The sequence below is a fragment of the Haemaphysalis longicornis genome, unplaced genomic scaffold, assembly GCF_048455015.1.
Source record: "Haemaphysalis longicornis isolate Haplotype H1 unplaced genomic scaffold, Haemaphysalis longicornis Haplotype H1 scaffold_1, whole genome shotgun sequence".
Lineage (NCBI taxonomy): Eukaryota > Metazoa > Arthropoda > Arachnida > Ixodida > Ixodidae > Haemaphysalis > Haemaphysalis longicornis.
The window spans coordinates 152,665,306-152,680,825 of NW_027526203.1; the positions used below are offsets into that span (position 1 = coordinate 152,665,306).

Consider the following 15,520-nt stretch of genomic DNA (forward strand, 5'->3'; position numbering starts at 1 on the left):
AAGTTGTTAAGCATGGCGCCAAGTTGCCGCTCCACATGTCATCACCTCACATGTATTTCTGAAGTTGTCGCTAAACGCTCTCCATGACGGCCAGGCTCGGATCGTTTCGTCCGTAGGCTTTCACATCTCTCACAAAGTCGACGGCGGTAGCACGCGCTCGAGCCCGCGGCCAAGTCCAAAGCCAACGCCCGTGCTACGAACCCAATGGAAATGCCGAGCGCCCGCAATGCGATGATAGATCAATCGGATAGACGCTGGTTTATAAACTAGGGGTGCTCAGGCTCGATTCAGACTGCGGGAAGCGTTTTTTTTTGCTTTCCAAATGACTGTACCCCTTCGCTGCAAACCCCTACCCCTCGGGCCTTTGGGGTAGGCCAGTGGTTAGGTTGCCTCCGTGTCGTCCTGGGACATTCCCAGGACCTCTCTAACTACATTTCGAAGCGGACATTTAGTGTCCTAACTGATGCCGTTGCACCCCAATACGCCCTGCAGGAAAGCCAACTTTTCCTGACGATGGCGACGAATGATCGTTGGTGAAGTGAAAGAAAAAAAAACGTTTCTCGTGGTTGGACTCGAACCTGGGTCCCTCGCGCTACAAAGCCGGCGTCTATCCGAGTGCTCCATTTTTTTCCACAAGGTATTTATTGCACAACATGTCAATGTAGGAAACGATATTTACAACGCATATTTACAACTATGTGCACATACAAATGAGTTCATTACGTACACATACAAAACAGTTGATTTCAAGCTAAAACAATACTAAACGCAATGAAAAATTATTTACCCTTAGTTTAAAATGGGGGCAAATTGAAGAACTAATAAGGAGGAGATATCAATCAGGCCGAGAATCATTTTGGTCACAGACGTTTGTAAGAATAATGATCCTATGGCAGAAGTGTGCTCTCGAACAAACCAGCGTTCGCGTTTCCATCAACTATGTAGAGCGATTAGAAAAAAAAAACATATGGCACATCACCGTCTGCGGTTGATACGAGATACCGTATACCATAAGGAGTCAATTCAAAGTCCTTCTTAACAGTTCTTTGGAGGACATCCCAAAATAGTATGGCATCCTTACAGTTTATGAAGCTGTGCTCTATAGTTTCTGGTACATCCCATAGGGGACAGTTCACCGGAGACACAAGAACGTTCCCGTTGTTGAGCCACGTCTTAACAGGCAAAGTTTCGCTGTGAAGTTTGAAGAACGTTTTTGTTGAGGGCCAAAGCGGCATTTTACGGACACCTAAGAGCACATCTTGTCCAGCCAGGTTAGAATAAACAGTTCTATACAGTGGCGCTGGGAAAAGCATGGAAATTAGGTCCTCATATAGATTAACACGAGACACGCTGAACATAAAATCTGGGGGAAAACGAACCACAAAAAAGCGCATTGAAGTGTACACTCCATACATAAACCCCCCCAAAGAAGGTCTGGTCGAGAACACGGATGAGACAACAAGATTAGGCAAAACCTCCGCGAGGTTAACTTGCAAATCATCGCGAATAACAGGATGGGTAGAGTCTCCAAAAATGAAGAACCGTGCAATTATTTGCCGTACAGAGATGGGTTAAGCACAGCCCGCTAGCGCAAACCGGTCTAAAAAGGTTGTGGCGCCTCATTGGCTCCATGGTAGACGACCACACAAAGGTTGCGAAAACCCGATGTGACTCCGAGCGCAATGAAGTATTTGCATTACATAGACCAATTTGGATGCAAAGAACATGTTACATGCCTGGGCTCTTCCGAAAATGGACAGGTTATGCGGAACAAAAACGTGCGAATAACTACCAAGGACCTCAGTGCGCCCCCGCCAATAGCGGGCGATTTGCCAATAGCGAACGCTGAGATATTTAGGTGGTACACAAGAACATTGGATGCCGGCATACTCAGCTGGTGTTGTTGCCCATGAGCCGAACCAAAGTCCAGAGCTCTTCGAAAAGTTAACTTTCGCACCAGAAAATAATCGGAATTCGTTTGTCACAGGAATAACTTTATCAATACTTCGTTTATCGCTACAGAAAAAGGCCGAATCGTCAGCATACGCCAGTAGTTCGAGCTCGGTTCCGAGCATATGAAAACCCCGAATGCTACTGCATTAGAGCACACTCCGACGTAAAGGATCTAAGTACAGTGCAAAAAGTAAAGGTGATTGCTCCATTTCGACATCGTGGAAGCAGGTTGGAAAACTCAGACGACAACCAACGAATCGAGCATGAGAAGAATGGTGTCGTTCTGCGTGCCGTAAGGCTGTTCAATGAAAAAATGGGGGCTAGTTGGTTCGAACTGGGAAACATTTTTATGTAGCGCGGTATAGACGGGAAACAAAGCAGAGACCACACATAACTAGCGCCGGCCTGTGTGGTCTCTTTCTTTGTTGTCCCTTCTATATTGCGCTACTTAACCATGTTTCCAAGTAAGGCTGTTCGCTACAAGACTTTAGGTCTAACTTCCCATCTTGAGGTTAGGAAGTTAGGCCTAACCTCATATCTTGAGGTATAACACCCCGAACCGGCACCCATTCAAATAATTGCTCAATGAACGCCAAGCAGCTGGCACCGATTCGCGCCGTACACCCTAAACCCACACGTCGCTATGGGTATTTTCGAAAAGTGGTGCGTACCTCCAGAGTATCACTTACTCGCAGTGTAGGACTGGCCCACCAAGGAATACATCACGAGAAAGGTTCCCGTTCAACTATTGTCGTCGTTGAACGGAGGCTGGGCATTATTTTTTTCTTAAGGTTTTGGGGTTTTCTGTCTAACACGGATGGATTTGTGTCGTCCTAAATAGCTCCGCTGTTATAATACGATATAATTTTAAGCCGACTAAAACGGACGGAAAACGAAGCGTCAGAAGTAACCGGGCTACTTCATCAACTTCAAGCTGAAATACGAAACAAGGATCGAGAGATAAAACAACTCAGGGTGGCCTTGAATGACGGAGAACAATATCCGCGACAAAAACATTGATGTCCATGGTGTTACTGTAAAAGAGAAAGGAAAGCTCGTGGACGTCCTGAATAAAAGTGCAGGCAAACTTCAACTGCCCACGCCCACTGCCGAGACAGTAAAAACTCTGTGTAGAACAAAAGCTAAAGAAGGAAAATTCCCGCCCATTATCGTGCGATTTCGGGAACGAGGTGACTGCGATAAATGGTGCAAGAAAAGAACCAACCGTAGGAAAGAAGGAATTTTCATAAATGAAAATTTAACACAATACGACTAACAGTTGCTGTGAGCAAGGAAGACCAAAGGTCGGGAGAAGAATCATAAGCTTGCTTGGACGCGCAGTGGAAAAGTGCTTGTCAAAGAAAAGGAAGGTGGCGCGAAATTTGGATTTACTCGGAGGATGATTTACACCAACTCAATTGAGCAAAGAAACATTCTCTATCTTTGAGCGATGACATCATTATAGTGAGGAATATATTGAGGAAGAAAATCTTCTGAAATACTTGGGGAAACCCATACAAATATACGTAGCAAATTAAAAAAACGGAAATGAATTCCTAATGCACCTAACGGGGGTAAAGACACAAGTTCATGTGTTAATATAGATCGACATTGGTGGTAACGAATACATGCATAATACCTACAGCCTTCCTGGTTATACTTTTTTTCCGTATGCCGTAGCACTAGAAGAGGTGGCGGGGTGTTTGTATTTGCGAAAAATAATTGGAAACCGGAACAAGCTGCACTGTCATTTCAGACGGCAGAAAGTATAGCCATGAGCATTTCCTTCAACCGCAATACCTTAGCTGCTTGGGCACTCTAGCGCCTGCCGAACGGTATTGTTTATGACTTTTTTACTAAGTTTGAATTTATACTTAAGAAGTTTGACTACTCAAGGGACCATATTATTGCTCGAGATATAAACATTGGCACACTTAACCTTTCGAAAGCGGGTGCCAGCGATCCTTTAGATATTGTCTCACAGTTTTTCTTAGAAAACGCAATAAATACAATAACCCTAGAAGAGCGTTTAAGAGATAATCTTAGAAAATCTTGCATAGACCACATTCATAGCCGTACAAATAACGTTACACTAATGTTACTTGGAAAATGCGTTACTGTAAACAGCAAGAATACACTAAAGTACATAGAAATGATTCACAATAAAGCGTTTGATTAGAAGGTATGGAAATTTGACTGGAACGCTCTGGCGTCAACCGATCACTTTGATTGTATGACCTAATAGATGAACACTACATACTTCTTATGAAACTTCGAAAAAAAAACGAGTTAATGTTAAACAAAAAAAAACTGGAATATAAATGGGCCGGCGTTGACATCCTACCACTGTGTCAACTTAAAGAACAAGCCTGGAAAAGGTTTAAGCACAATCGAGCGGATAAGGCGCTAAAAGAAAAATTTTGCGTACTCAGAAATAGTTACAGCGAAGCTTGAGTTAACAAAGAGGTGGTATTACTCTGATAAAATAAATTATGCGAAAGGGAACATGAATATAACATGGCGGCGGCAAAATTAACTTATGGGGTGGAAGGCTAATCGGCAAATGGACTCAGCAGTACGCAAAGGTTTCAGATATGCCTACCATACTACTTCATTATGTAACACATTTAATTCGTTGTTTATTGGCAGCGCTGTAGTTCTTAATGAACAAATAAAGGACCCGGAATAAGAAATTACCGATATAACTAGCATTGTTGAGCCAGTCGTTCTTCCAGACATGACCCTGTGGGACCTCCACGGTATTGTGGATACTATTCCAATTATATAATGAGCGGGCTATAAGATTACAACCCGAGATACAAATGTCCGCATAGATAGATTAGTTTGGCAATTTCTTCGGTACTTAAATAGAGAGAGAGAGAGAGAGATAAACTTTTTTTGAGGAAGGGTCTCAGGGAGAATCGAAGTCCGAATGGTGGTGGCAGGTAACGGGTTGAAGGCCCACCCCCTCCTGGACGTCTTCTCCTTGACTTAGGTTGGTGGTCCCATGGTGGCCGTTGGCTGGTGCCTTCCGGCGATCTCTTCCGCCCTCTTGACCAGGCGGACCTGTAGGTCCGGGTCGGGGTGCGAATCCAGGTCTCCCACCTCTCCTCAGAGGGGATTACGGGGAAAGGGTCCTGGGGGCATGCCCACATGATGTGGGCCAGGTTGGCATAGGGGCCATAGAAGGGGCACGCCGAGGTTTGATAAAAAGGCTGGGATGGACAGGATTTATGGTGGCCGCATTGGGAAAGATTCCCGTCGGGAGTTGGCGCCAGACGTGGTTTTGCTCTAAGGTGAGTGATTTATACGCCCGAGGATAGATCCAGCAGGAGAAGAGGTAGTATGTGGGAACATCATGAAAACTGATGAGTCGTTCCCGCGTGGACCGGGCTCCGTGGTAAGGGTACGAGTTTGGCCATGCCCGGAGTAAATCATCGGGCTAGGTAATAGGCCGCCTCGTTTCCCTCGAGCCCAAAATGCGCGGGGTGTCGCGGAAAGGACCGAGCCGGGACCCGAACGGGCGCCGCCGCTTTAATGGGACAGGAGGGAGCACTATGTACAATGATGATGATTCGAGCGGTATGTTGCTGGGGCCACTTCTTCCTCCTCGCTACTATTTCCAACATCCTCCCGACCTCAAAGAAAGGAGGTAAACTACAATATCAAGCACATCGTTATCGTTCCAATGTTCGGGCTAACACAAAGCCGAGTCGGGGCAGTCCTATGTCAGCCCGGGGGAACGCCGAGTGCACTTCCTCTGCCACCGGTGCCTGTATCGTCTGCCCAAACGACGGAGTGTAGACGCGAGCCACGTGAGGTAGGTCACATAGCACGCTCTGTCAGCGCAACAGTGCATAGGAAGTTCATCGCGCGAAGAGTTCACCTGAAGTCGTTGAGACGCGTTGAGGCGGTGTAGAATCTGGCCTGCATATCGTTGCTTGGAATGTTTCCCCCTTTTGCGCCTGGGCACCTTCTTCGCTGCTGTTGTGAGAGCGGTTCTTTTTTGCCAGAAAATCCAGAAGATGCCCCTCTTCTGCCTTTCGTCTTGGTGTTTGGTGCTTCCCCCTTTTTCTCCTGTTTGCGCTTTCGTTGCGTCCTGTATTTACCTTGGGTAGTAGTTTTCACACGCCCCCTACAATCAGTAACGTTAGCATTCATTGAAGCCTTTCTGTTCGCGACCGCAGGAGATACCGTGCGGGGTAGCCTATTTTGGGTGGCGCGGTCGTTTCCTGTGTCGGATTCGCGTAATTCACTTTTGGGGTTGTGGCAGTTCCAAGTTTCTGGCAGTGCTGAAGGCAATAAAGCGCTATTTGTTAAATTACCCGTGTCCGATTCTCGCTTAAGGTCCTGTTCCGGTTCGCCTATCAAGATTATGCTGGGATTATCGTTGCATGCTTGGTCAGTTACGCCCCTCAGTATTGCCGCCGGCCCGCCGACAGACGTGCTCTCACTGTTTGAGCCGTAATCTGGAAATGAAGGTAGGCCTCCATGGTTCAGATTGCGTCTCATTCGTTCGCGAATCGTGCGTTTTAAAGACACTCGCAAATCCCCAATAACTCTTCCTAACTTCCATTTTTTCGTTACGATGGTGTTTGCCCGTGTTTGGCCCTTTCGATTTCCTCGGCAATCTCGTCAATGGCAACGAGGTCTTCAATTTTTCCGTCCATTTCCTTGAGAGCTTGCTCCTTCTCTACCAAAAACTCGTTCCAGCTAGAGAGCTGCACTAGCGACGGCGGTCCATATGGAAGATGCAGTTCAACTCGTTTTATAATCGTCGATACTTCTTCACGTACCTGGAGTCGTTGATAAAGAAGATTCTCCATCGTTTTCCTCGGCGTTGGTAAGTCCTAAAGATCGTTGAGAGAAAGTCCAGGAAAAGCCGTTAGGCGTTCCTTGTGACGGCTACGATCAAGCACGCGTCGCTACATGGCAGGAATGTGATGCCTTGATCGTGATTGCCTTTTGTTCATGTGCTTGAAGCTCGTTCCCCTCGGGTCGTTTCCTTGTGCTTCAAGCTTGTTCTGCGTCAGGTTGCACGGTCCTCGCCCCACGGCTCACGTCGTTGGTTGGTAGCCCGCTCAGACCTTCCAACGTTGAGTTCCCTTGGCGCGGCTCCAGACGAGGACACAAATGCACCGGCGGAAACTTCTTCTCGAAGGTCGACGGGGCCGGCGCTCGTTAGGGTGTCTCACGTCTGTGAAAGCCGCTTTCCCCGTCGTTTCGGCACCATGTCGCAGAAAGGACCGAGCCGGGACGCGAACGGGAGCCGCCGCTTTAATGGGACAGGATGGAACACTCTGTACAATGATGATGATTCGAGCGGTATGTTGCTGGGGCCACTTCTTCCTCCTCGCTAGTATTTCCAACACGGGGGTCCAGATCAGTTGTACTGGGGATTGCGGTGGTTTTTTTAGCAAACTTTTGAGTGCCGCTGGGGATATGCGTCCAGCGGCTAAATTTTGGAGAGCAGTTCTAGAATCTGTAATGATTGTTGCGGGTGTGGGAGTGAGTGCAAGGGCGAACGTTATTGCTGCCTCTTCAGCCGGTTCTGGGATGGGCATCCGGGCTGTTACAGAATCGAGCATGCTGGTGTTGGGGTAATTTTGAACGGCGATTGCGGTGAAAGCCTCCTTGTGTACGTACTCTGCTGCATCGACGTAAATGACTTGCGGATCATTTTTATACTTCTTGAGCAGGACACGGGCTCGTTGTACCCTGCGCTCGGAGTGGTACGTGGGGTGCATGTTGCGGGGAAGTGGTCTGGCTACAATACGAGAGTGAATACTAGGGGGAACTGTTTTCGCGTCCTGATATAGTGTGTGGTATCCTATTCCTAGTTTGCTGAGTGTGTGTATCGTTGTGGGTGTGCGAGCGAGGCGTTCATATTGTCCCGTTAGGTGAGCTTCAACTAGTTCGCTCGCATTGCTGTGAAGACCTAACACTGAACAGAAAACCGAAGTTGGTCTGAATTGATAGATTGGCATCCGCAGAAAACGAATATACTAGTCCCTGGGGCCGTACCTTGAAAATATTCACGCAAATAATCAAAGTGAAGCTATCAGTCCCCCAGCAGAGACGACGTAAACGGTGACGGAGCGGATGTGCCAAGAGTCATGTGAAAAATAACGGAACGAGACCCGCGCACACATGCTCTCAAAGAAACAAGTGACATTTTTCTGCGCGTTAACTTTCATAAGACATAAACATGTACAAATGTACAACTATAATTGAAGCCATTCGAACGCCTCTCAAGCCGCGGCACTGATGGCGGTTGCGATGGTTATTGCAGATTCAGCGTAGTCAGTTGCCTGTTATCTCCTTATTTACATCCCGGAGGCAAGTAGCGCGTGGCCCTTCTACGGTTCTGCTCTTCTCTGGACGGTAATTTGCGTCTTATAGAACAAATTTCTTGCTCCCTTACGTAACGCTGTCTGCCCGAGCTAAGTTTTGCACTCGAGCGTGAGGCCGAAGCTGTGTGTTTTGTGGTCGCGTTCCCTTCGCGATGAAATTCTACGGCGGGCTCCTGCTCCTACAACGGTTATACCTGGCTGTAACGAACTTCTCTGTAACGAATTCGTGGATTTAACGAAGTTTTTTAATTCCCCATTGCCAGCCCCATTGAAGTGCATGCGATACAACGGAGGAAATTATTTTTCCTGGGGGCCTTTTGATTGTGCCACGAGAGGTGTCTCGTCTCCTGCTGGGATTCTTGCAGCCCACAGGGCAAAATGAGGTGTGGTGACATTAATTGTGTCTCTCTGCTATAATAGGACTAAGTGAAGTGTGGTGGCATTGCGTGTATCTAATATAATATTGGGGACAATTAGGCGGAGCAATTGCCGGCAGTTGTGCAAGGCTAAGTCCACCTCATCCAATAATGCATTCATACTGCTACTACTGCTACTCGGTGACCTCTATGTAACGAAGGCATCGCGACGGTTAACCTTTATGTAACGAATTGGTCACGCTTATGAGCCATTGTTTTTTCCACTTTTTATGAAAACTATGCTGGGGACATGCACTAATTTAGCAACATTTGCCCATACCATTAACTACCGTGCATTTCCACGTGTGGATGCGGTGTCGATTAGGTACTAGGCCTGCCTGTCGGCGTGTAGTTGCCCGTCTCCTGTGCTATCTGTGGTGCCGGTTCGCCGCCGTAGCCGTCGCCGGCGGCGAGAAAGAGCGTCGCCACCCGGTAGAGAATCCCATCTCGCACCCTCTCACTGATCTGGAGTGCGGGAAAGAGCATCATGTTTATCAAATTCACAAAAAGGCGCCTTTGGTTTTTGAACGTTCTCTGTACGGACATGCCGTTGAAGCTGTTCATAAAGACATACGCAAAGTGCTGCATTGCATGCTTGAGAGCTACATACACGTCAACAAAAGCAAAACCAATCCTTTATTTACTAGGAACCCCTATAGACAAATTCAGTTGAATCGATAAATGTTTCTACATTAAAAAAGCTGTAATGATTGTTCGTGTTCAACCTAATGATACAGCCCAAATGTAAAATATATAGGATTGTATATCGACGTGTTTTTTCTAACTCGGATGAAATCGTAAATAATAAAACCTGTATAAATTTCGAGATGGCACTAATCTACCAACACTATATGGCGTTAAGGGTCACTTGCAGGAAGCATTGTTCGCTACGTCATAACTCTATACGGAAGCTGGAAGATAAGTAAACTTCTTCGCAGAATCGACAGGAATATTGCATGAGGTACCAGCCTGCACGAAAAAACCAGCGGACATAATCAATTATTTGGAAAAACACGTTTTTGGTCAGTGGTTTCGTTACGTCGTCCTTAGTCCGCGGTACTGCCTCATGAAATTTAAAATACCAGTAGGTAAAGCCGATCGTTAGGCAGACCGAAAAGTTCCACATAACTGGAATTTTCACGGATTATGGAAAAAAGAAAAGGCAATATTAGGTTCCGCTTATACTTCACTCGGTTCAAGCAGAACTTCCTAATATAAGCAGTCTTAAGTAAAAAAAATATTGAAAAACAGGTGTCGACTTGTAGGTGGAACTAATTGAAACAAACGACTTTACGGCCCATATCAATACCTCCTTCCTGTTGCGACTGGGTTGCACTAAATGTGATCTTCATCTGCACCATTACGGCGTTAATGTGAATCGTGGCAATTAGAGCTATTAAAGTTTGTAATTTTCTATAGTTTTTTTTTCTCCCACGGTGCGTGTCCGGCTCCGAAGAAAAAGCTATGCAACTGTGTTAGGGCAAATAAGGAGTGTGGGGACACACTCTCATTAGCGTATGATAACCTACGAATAACCAACATCTGGTATCAATGGGACGAAGCAAAAAATGACAAATTAGTTGTACGCACTGACTCGAGTGCTTCCTGAATTGAAAAAAAAAGTCCCAAGGCGTGGCAATGGCACTACGCCCTCGGCGTCAAAAGCAACGTGTCGAACTGTAATCTTCGCAAATTTAAACGCTAGAAGCATTCTAAATAAATCAGATACTGTTGAGTCGTTGATCCTTGCCATAAAACCAGACCTCTTAGCAATAACAGGAACCTGGCTTACGCACGGCGTCACATATTTTAAAATGACACCGCCCGGCTATGTTATCGTACGCAAAGATAGAGCAACACAAGGAGGAGGCGTGGCCATCCTTTTTTACAAAACTATACCTTTCACTACTATTCCTGAAGCACGCGATGCATAAGCATTATTCTGCAAACTGATATTTGGTTCATGTACGGTTGTGGTATAGGGTGTGTTTATCGGAGCCCCACTTCTGGGCCAGATAGTTGGCAAGCTCTTCGTGGCTAGATGAAACGCCATGTGGTTCGGGGAAGCGTTGTCGGGTTGGGCGCTTTCAATCTGCCAGCCATCAACTGGGGAACATTGAAATTCCAGTGCACATGCTCGGAGATACTTCTTGATATATTGTTGTCTTCTAACCGGAGTCAGCTCCTGAAGGAACCGACACGTTTGCAAGGAACGAAATCAAATATACTTGACCTGATTTTCCGAGCAGCCAGTTCCCGCCACATGGCTAAAAAAAACAACGTGATGACCGGTATATCAGACCACAAACTAATGTTATGTACCTCCCACAAGACGGAAAGCTATTTGGGTATCACAGACAACATTTTTTGCTGATTTCGCTAAAGTTGACGATACAAGTGTTATTTGTTATCTTTCCAACTAGTTACAGTCGTTTGTAAATGCTTCAGATCATCCCTCTACCGACTTTAAAATACTCTGGCAATCATTGAAAAACATTGTACTACACTGCATTTGCAATTGCGTGCCAGTAAAAACAAAAAAGAATGAGAAAGCATAACTCATAATTACCATGAGGCGTCATTCATGCTAAACGAAGGGTTTAAATCTTGGGAAGTTGCTTAAGCGTAAACCGAGCCTTTCTGGAAATGTTCTTTGTACTGTCATTGCTGACATGAAATCGGAGATCAAGATGGCCAAATGCCACTATTTCAAAAACATCCTGCGAGCTCCATTATAATTTCGCCTAAACATTTTGGGAATATAATAAAAAAACGTGCCGAAAACCTTCCACAGGACCAAACCGAACAACTGCTGAGTCCTTAAATACATACCCTATTTACTGGATTCTAAGCACCCCTTTTCTTTCTCGATCACGATGCCCAATGCGAGGGTGGTGCTTAGATGAGGAAAACCGAATTCCCCCCCCCCCCCCTTCCAGTTTTCTTGGCGGATGTATCTCGGCAAGACGAGAGCAAGGAATACTGTTTTATTTGGGCAACATTCAGCCCAATAATATCAGTGAACTCACAGCTTACGTATGATACCCAGTCACCTTCACTACCATTTGAGTCCTTTGTGACGCCTGGGCCCCCGCTTTCAGCCTCCCCAGCAGGTCGTCTGCTGTTCCGTTGAAGTGGATTGTAATTGAAAACTTCATAAATTACTTTGCCACAATATCAACTCGAGCCCGCTTCCACGCGTATGAAATCAAACTTCTGATGGTTGCTTAGAAAAGGAGGTGCTTAAATTCGGATGCAAACTTTTTTCAAATTTTTTCTGAAAGTAGGGGAGGGTGCTTAGACTGGAGGGGGGGGGGTGCTTAGAATTGAGTAAATACGTTACTTTAAATCTCTTTTCACTACCGATGACTGTACTTTACCTTGTATTAAATCATGCAACGAAAACCACCTTGAACCGGTCATTGTAACTGGAGCAGGCGTACTGAACCTTATCCTCAGACTTGATGTAAGAAAGAGCCCTGCCCCTGACAAAATACCGAACCAGTTTCTAAGAGGGTACGCCGAGTGCATATCAAAGTACATATGCATTATTTTCAACATCGCTCCAGGCATGTGCTGTTCCAAGGAAGTGCAGGAAGGCAAACATAATATCAATACCTACATCTGAAAACAATAATGATGACTCAAACTACAGACACATTTCTTTAACACGCACAGTATGCAAAATTTTTGAAAATATACTTCTTAAATATCTATCCACTTACCTTTAACGGAAACGCTTTACGTCGTCGCCCAAACGTGGATTTTCTATAGGGCTTATTATTTATTTATTTATTTATTTATTTATTTATTTATTTATTTATTTATTTATTTATTTATTTATTTATTTATTTATTTTCACATACTGCAGCCCTTTAAGGGCTATAGCAGGAGTGGTTGAAATACAGAGGAGTGATTACAAATGCACCACATTGACAGTGACTCAACTAGCTGAACTTATTTACGAGTTGTCATCGAGCATTGACATCAAAAAACAAGTGGGCGTCATCTACTAGATTTCTCAAAAGCTTCAGATCGTGTCTCGCACAAAAAATAATGAAAAAAACTTCAGTCAGCTATAGGAAATTGCTGTTATAGGCTGGATTCAAAATTACCTATCTGATAGGGCACCGTACATGGAGATAAACAATGAAACGTCCTCAATAGCAAGCTTAACTTCCGGAGAACCTCAAGGAAGCATCTTAGTACCTCTATATTTCTTATATTTATCGATCACTTGCCTCCATTCACGTGAACCTATAGCTTTTCGCCGATGATTGCATACTAAATAATGAAATCAACTCCCACGAAGATCACGTTGCGCTACACACTCTACTGGAAACTTTATCAAGCTGGTGCTACCATTGTCAAATGACAATAATGCTAAAAAACTCTTTGCTAAAAATAACCTGAAAAAAACACAGATCGGAATTTCCTGGCACCATTAATAACATATCACTGTCACCAGTTCACGAACATAAATACCTCTGCTTAACAATAACTCAGGATCTTAAGTGGGGCTCTCACATATCAATACTAACCTCAGCTGCGTTACGGAGATTCCTGGTCTTTAGACGATGCCTTCAGTTAGCCCCCCCCCCCTCTCCCAGAAACAAAACTGATTGCATACAAAACTTTCGTCAGACCTGTGTTAGAGTACGCCAATATTGTTCGGTTCCTTTTTACGGTCACTGAAGAAGTTAGAAGGAACACAAAGAAAAGCTTTTCGGCTTATATACAATAAGTACCCGGGATCTGACTCACCCAATGAACTTATAGAACAGCTGGAACCCTAACTCTTCAAAGCAGAGCCAAACTTTCCCCTCTAATATTCATGTGGAGTTGATCCACGGTGACATGAGGATTAATAAATCCAAATACATTTCTTCGGCACAAAGAAGAATATCTCACCACAAGCATTCCCAAATGGTTGACGAAGGTTCCTTTCATACACTCATTTAGATGGTCATTCTTCCCATTAGCAACAAGGGAATGGAAAAGGCTTAGCGCTTCCATAACACACCGCACTCCACTAGATAACTTTACCGCTTTAGTTAAAGAGCACTTGCAAGAAGACCATGAATAGCCGATTTCACTGCGAATTCGGTGATTTATATGTTTTATGGACGTCGTTTCATGCCTGCGTTATATTGATGAACGAAAATTGTTGTTACTACCTTGTCACGGGTAGAGCTACGAGCGAGGATTCTTGTTTTCATCTCCATGTTCCGGAATTTTTTATTGCTACGTAGTATTAGTTACAATAAGAAATATGTTGTTCCTGCACGCGTTATTTTTCAATCTTATAATTCCGCCCCAACAAACGATTATCCAGTGCTCAATAGTGCTTGGCTCCTAACATGTATTCTCCTGAGGTGTGTATGTGTTATGATACCTTGAAAGTGCAAATGATTGTTTTGTATTGTTTGTTTCTTTGTGAAATGCCCTTTCGGCTAATATCCCAAAAGGGTTGGCAGTACCTCCAAATAAGTAAATAAATAATTTTGCCTGGATTTGTTGGCTTTCCTTTCCTTCGCTTTTTTATTTCCTTGGTCTTTCTTTCTATGAAATTTTCTCTATTCTATTTGCTTGCAGATGTGGTGTTAAACGAATGAGGTTTAAGCATTACTGTTGTCTATTATGTTACACGCATTGCTTGAAAAACGATAGAAGGCTGTTTATACACATACTTGATGTATTTTGCATTGCCTTTTTTGTATTTCTTTTCCGTTTTTTTTTTCGTTATCGCACGGTCGCTGCCCCACTTATCTGGCTCCCCACTCACAAGCACTGCGTGCTGAGGTGTGGCAGCAAATATAGCATGCAACACGCCGCGGTGGCTCAGCAGCTAAGGCTTTGTGCTCCTGAGCCCAAAGGTTTGGGTTCGATTCCCGGCAGCGCTGGCTAATTTTTAACAGAGGCTTAACGCGAAAAAGCCCTTGTTTTCGAGATTAAGGCGCAAGTTAAAGATCCCCAGGTGGTCAAATTTAATTCCCGACCTTCCACTACGGCGTCCCTCTTCGCCTGTGTAGCGTAGGCACATTATTTTTATTTTATTTATTTATTTTAGCACCCTAAAGGCCCGTAATGGGCATTACATAGGGGGGAAGGGGTTAAACACAAACACAACCCTATTTCACAGTTGAACGAGGCGTGACATACAGAATACATTCATCATTGATCGTTCTTCCTCGTGTATTTTTTTGTTTAACAGGGCATGTATGAACGCGAATAAGTTAGTACTGCCACACGGTTATGTATAAGGTGCTAGCAAGAGCAACCCGTAAGATCAAAATCGACCTTAGTCAAATAGCAAAGCATACATTCAATAAAATCAAACATTTCCAAACTTTGTGCACGTTACAGGGTTACACTATATAGACAACTTCAACTGCAAAAAAATGCATTAAACCCCATAATCAATGAAAATAATATATCATGCATATTAATCTTGAATAAATCGGCATTCTTATTATTGTTTTATAAACTTTGTTATAGTAACCACAAAGTGTGAAGTGCTCTCCCAAAGTTTCAATAGTAGACTGGCCGTACCTCAAAATAGCATCTGAGCGACATGTGGGACACGACAGTAACTCAGGCCCGAGGAAAATCGTTGAACGCCAGTTTTGTTTATCGTTGTGAAGCATCGCCTGGCAGTGGAGCTGCGCGTTGCTGTATGTGGATCTTACCTGTACCAACGACGAATGATAATCACAACGGTCGTCTTGACACGTCCCTGCGAGCTCTTCACACTGCTCAGCCCGAAGGAGAGCAGGTAGCCGCTGAAATAAAAGGTAA

General features: G+C 44.7%; 1 protein-coding gene across 1 annotated transcript in view; it reads right to left on the reverse strand.

Moving 5' to 3' along the window:
• LOC144138015 (nose resistant to fluoxetine protein 6-like) overlaps window positions 1-15,520 on the reverse strand; it is a 141,538-nt gene that overhangs the window by 57,495 nt on the left and 68,523 nt on the right. Inside the window, exon 8 of the mRNA XM_077670055.1 lies at window positions 15,412-15,504. Coding sequence (XP_077526181.1) covers window positions 15,412-15,504 — 93 coding nt within the window. The remainder of the gene's footprint in view (window positions 1-15,411; window positions 15,505-15,520) is intronic.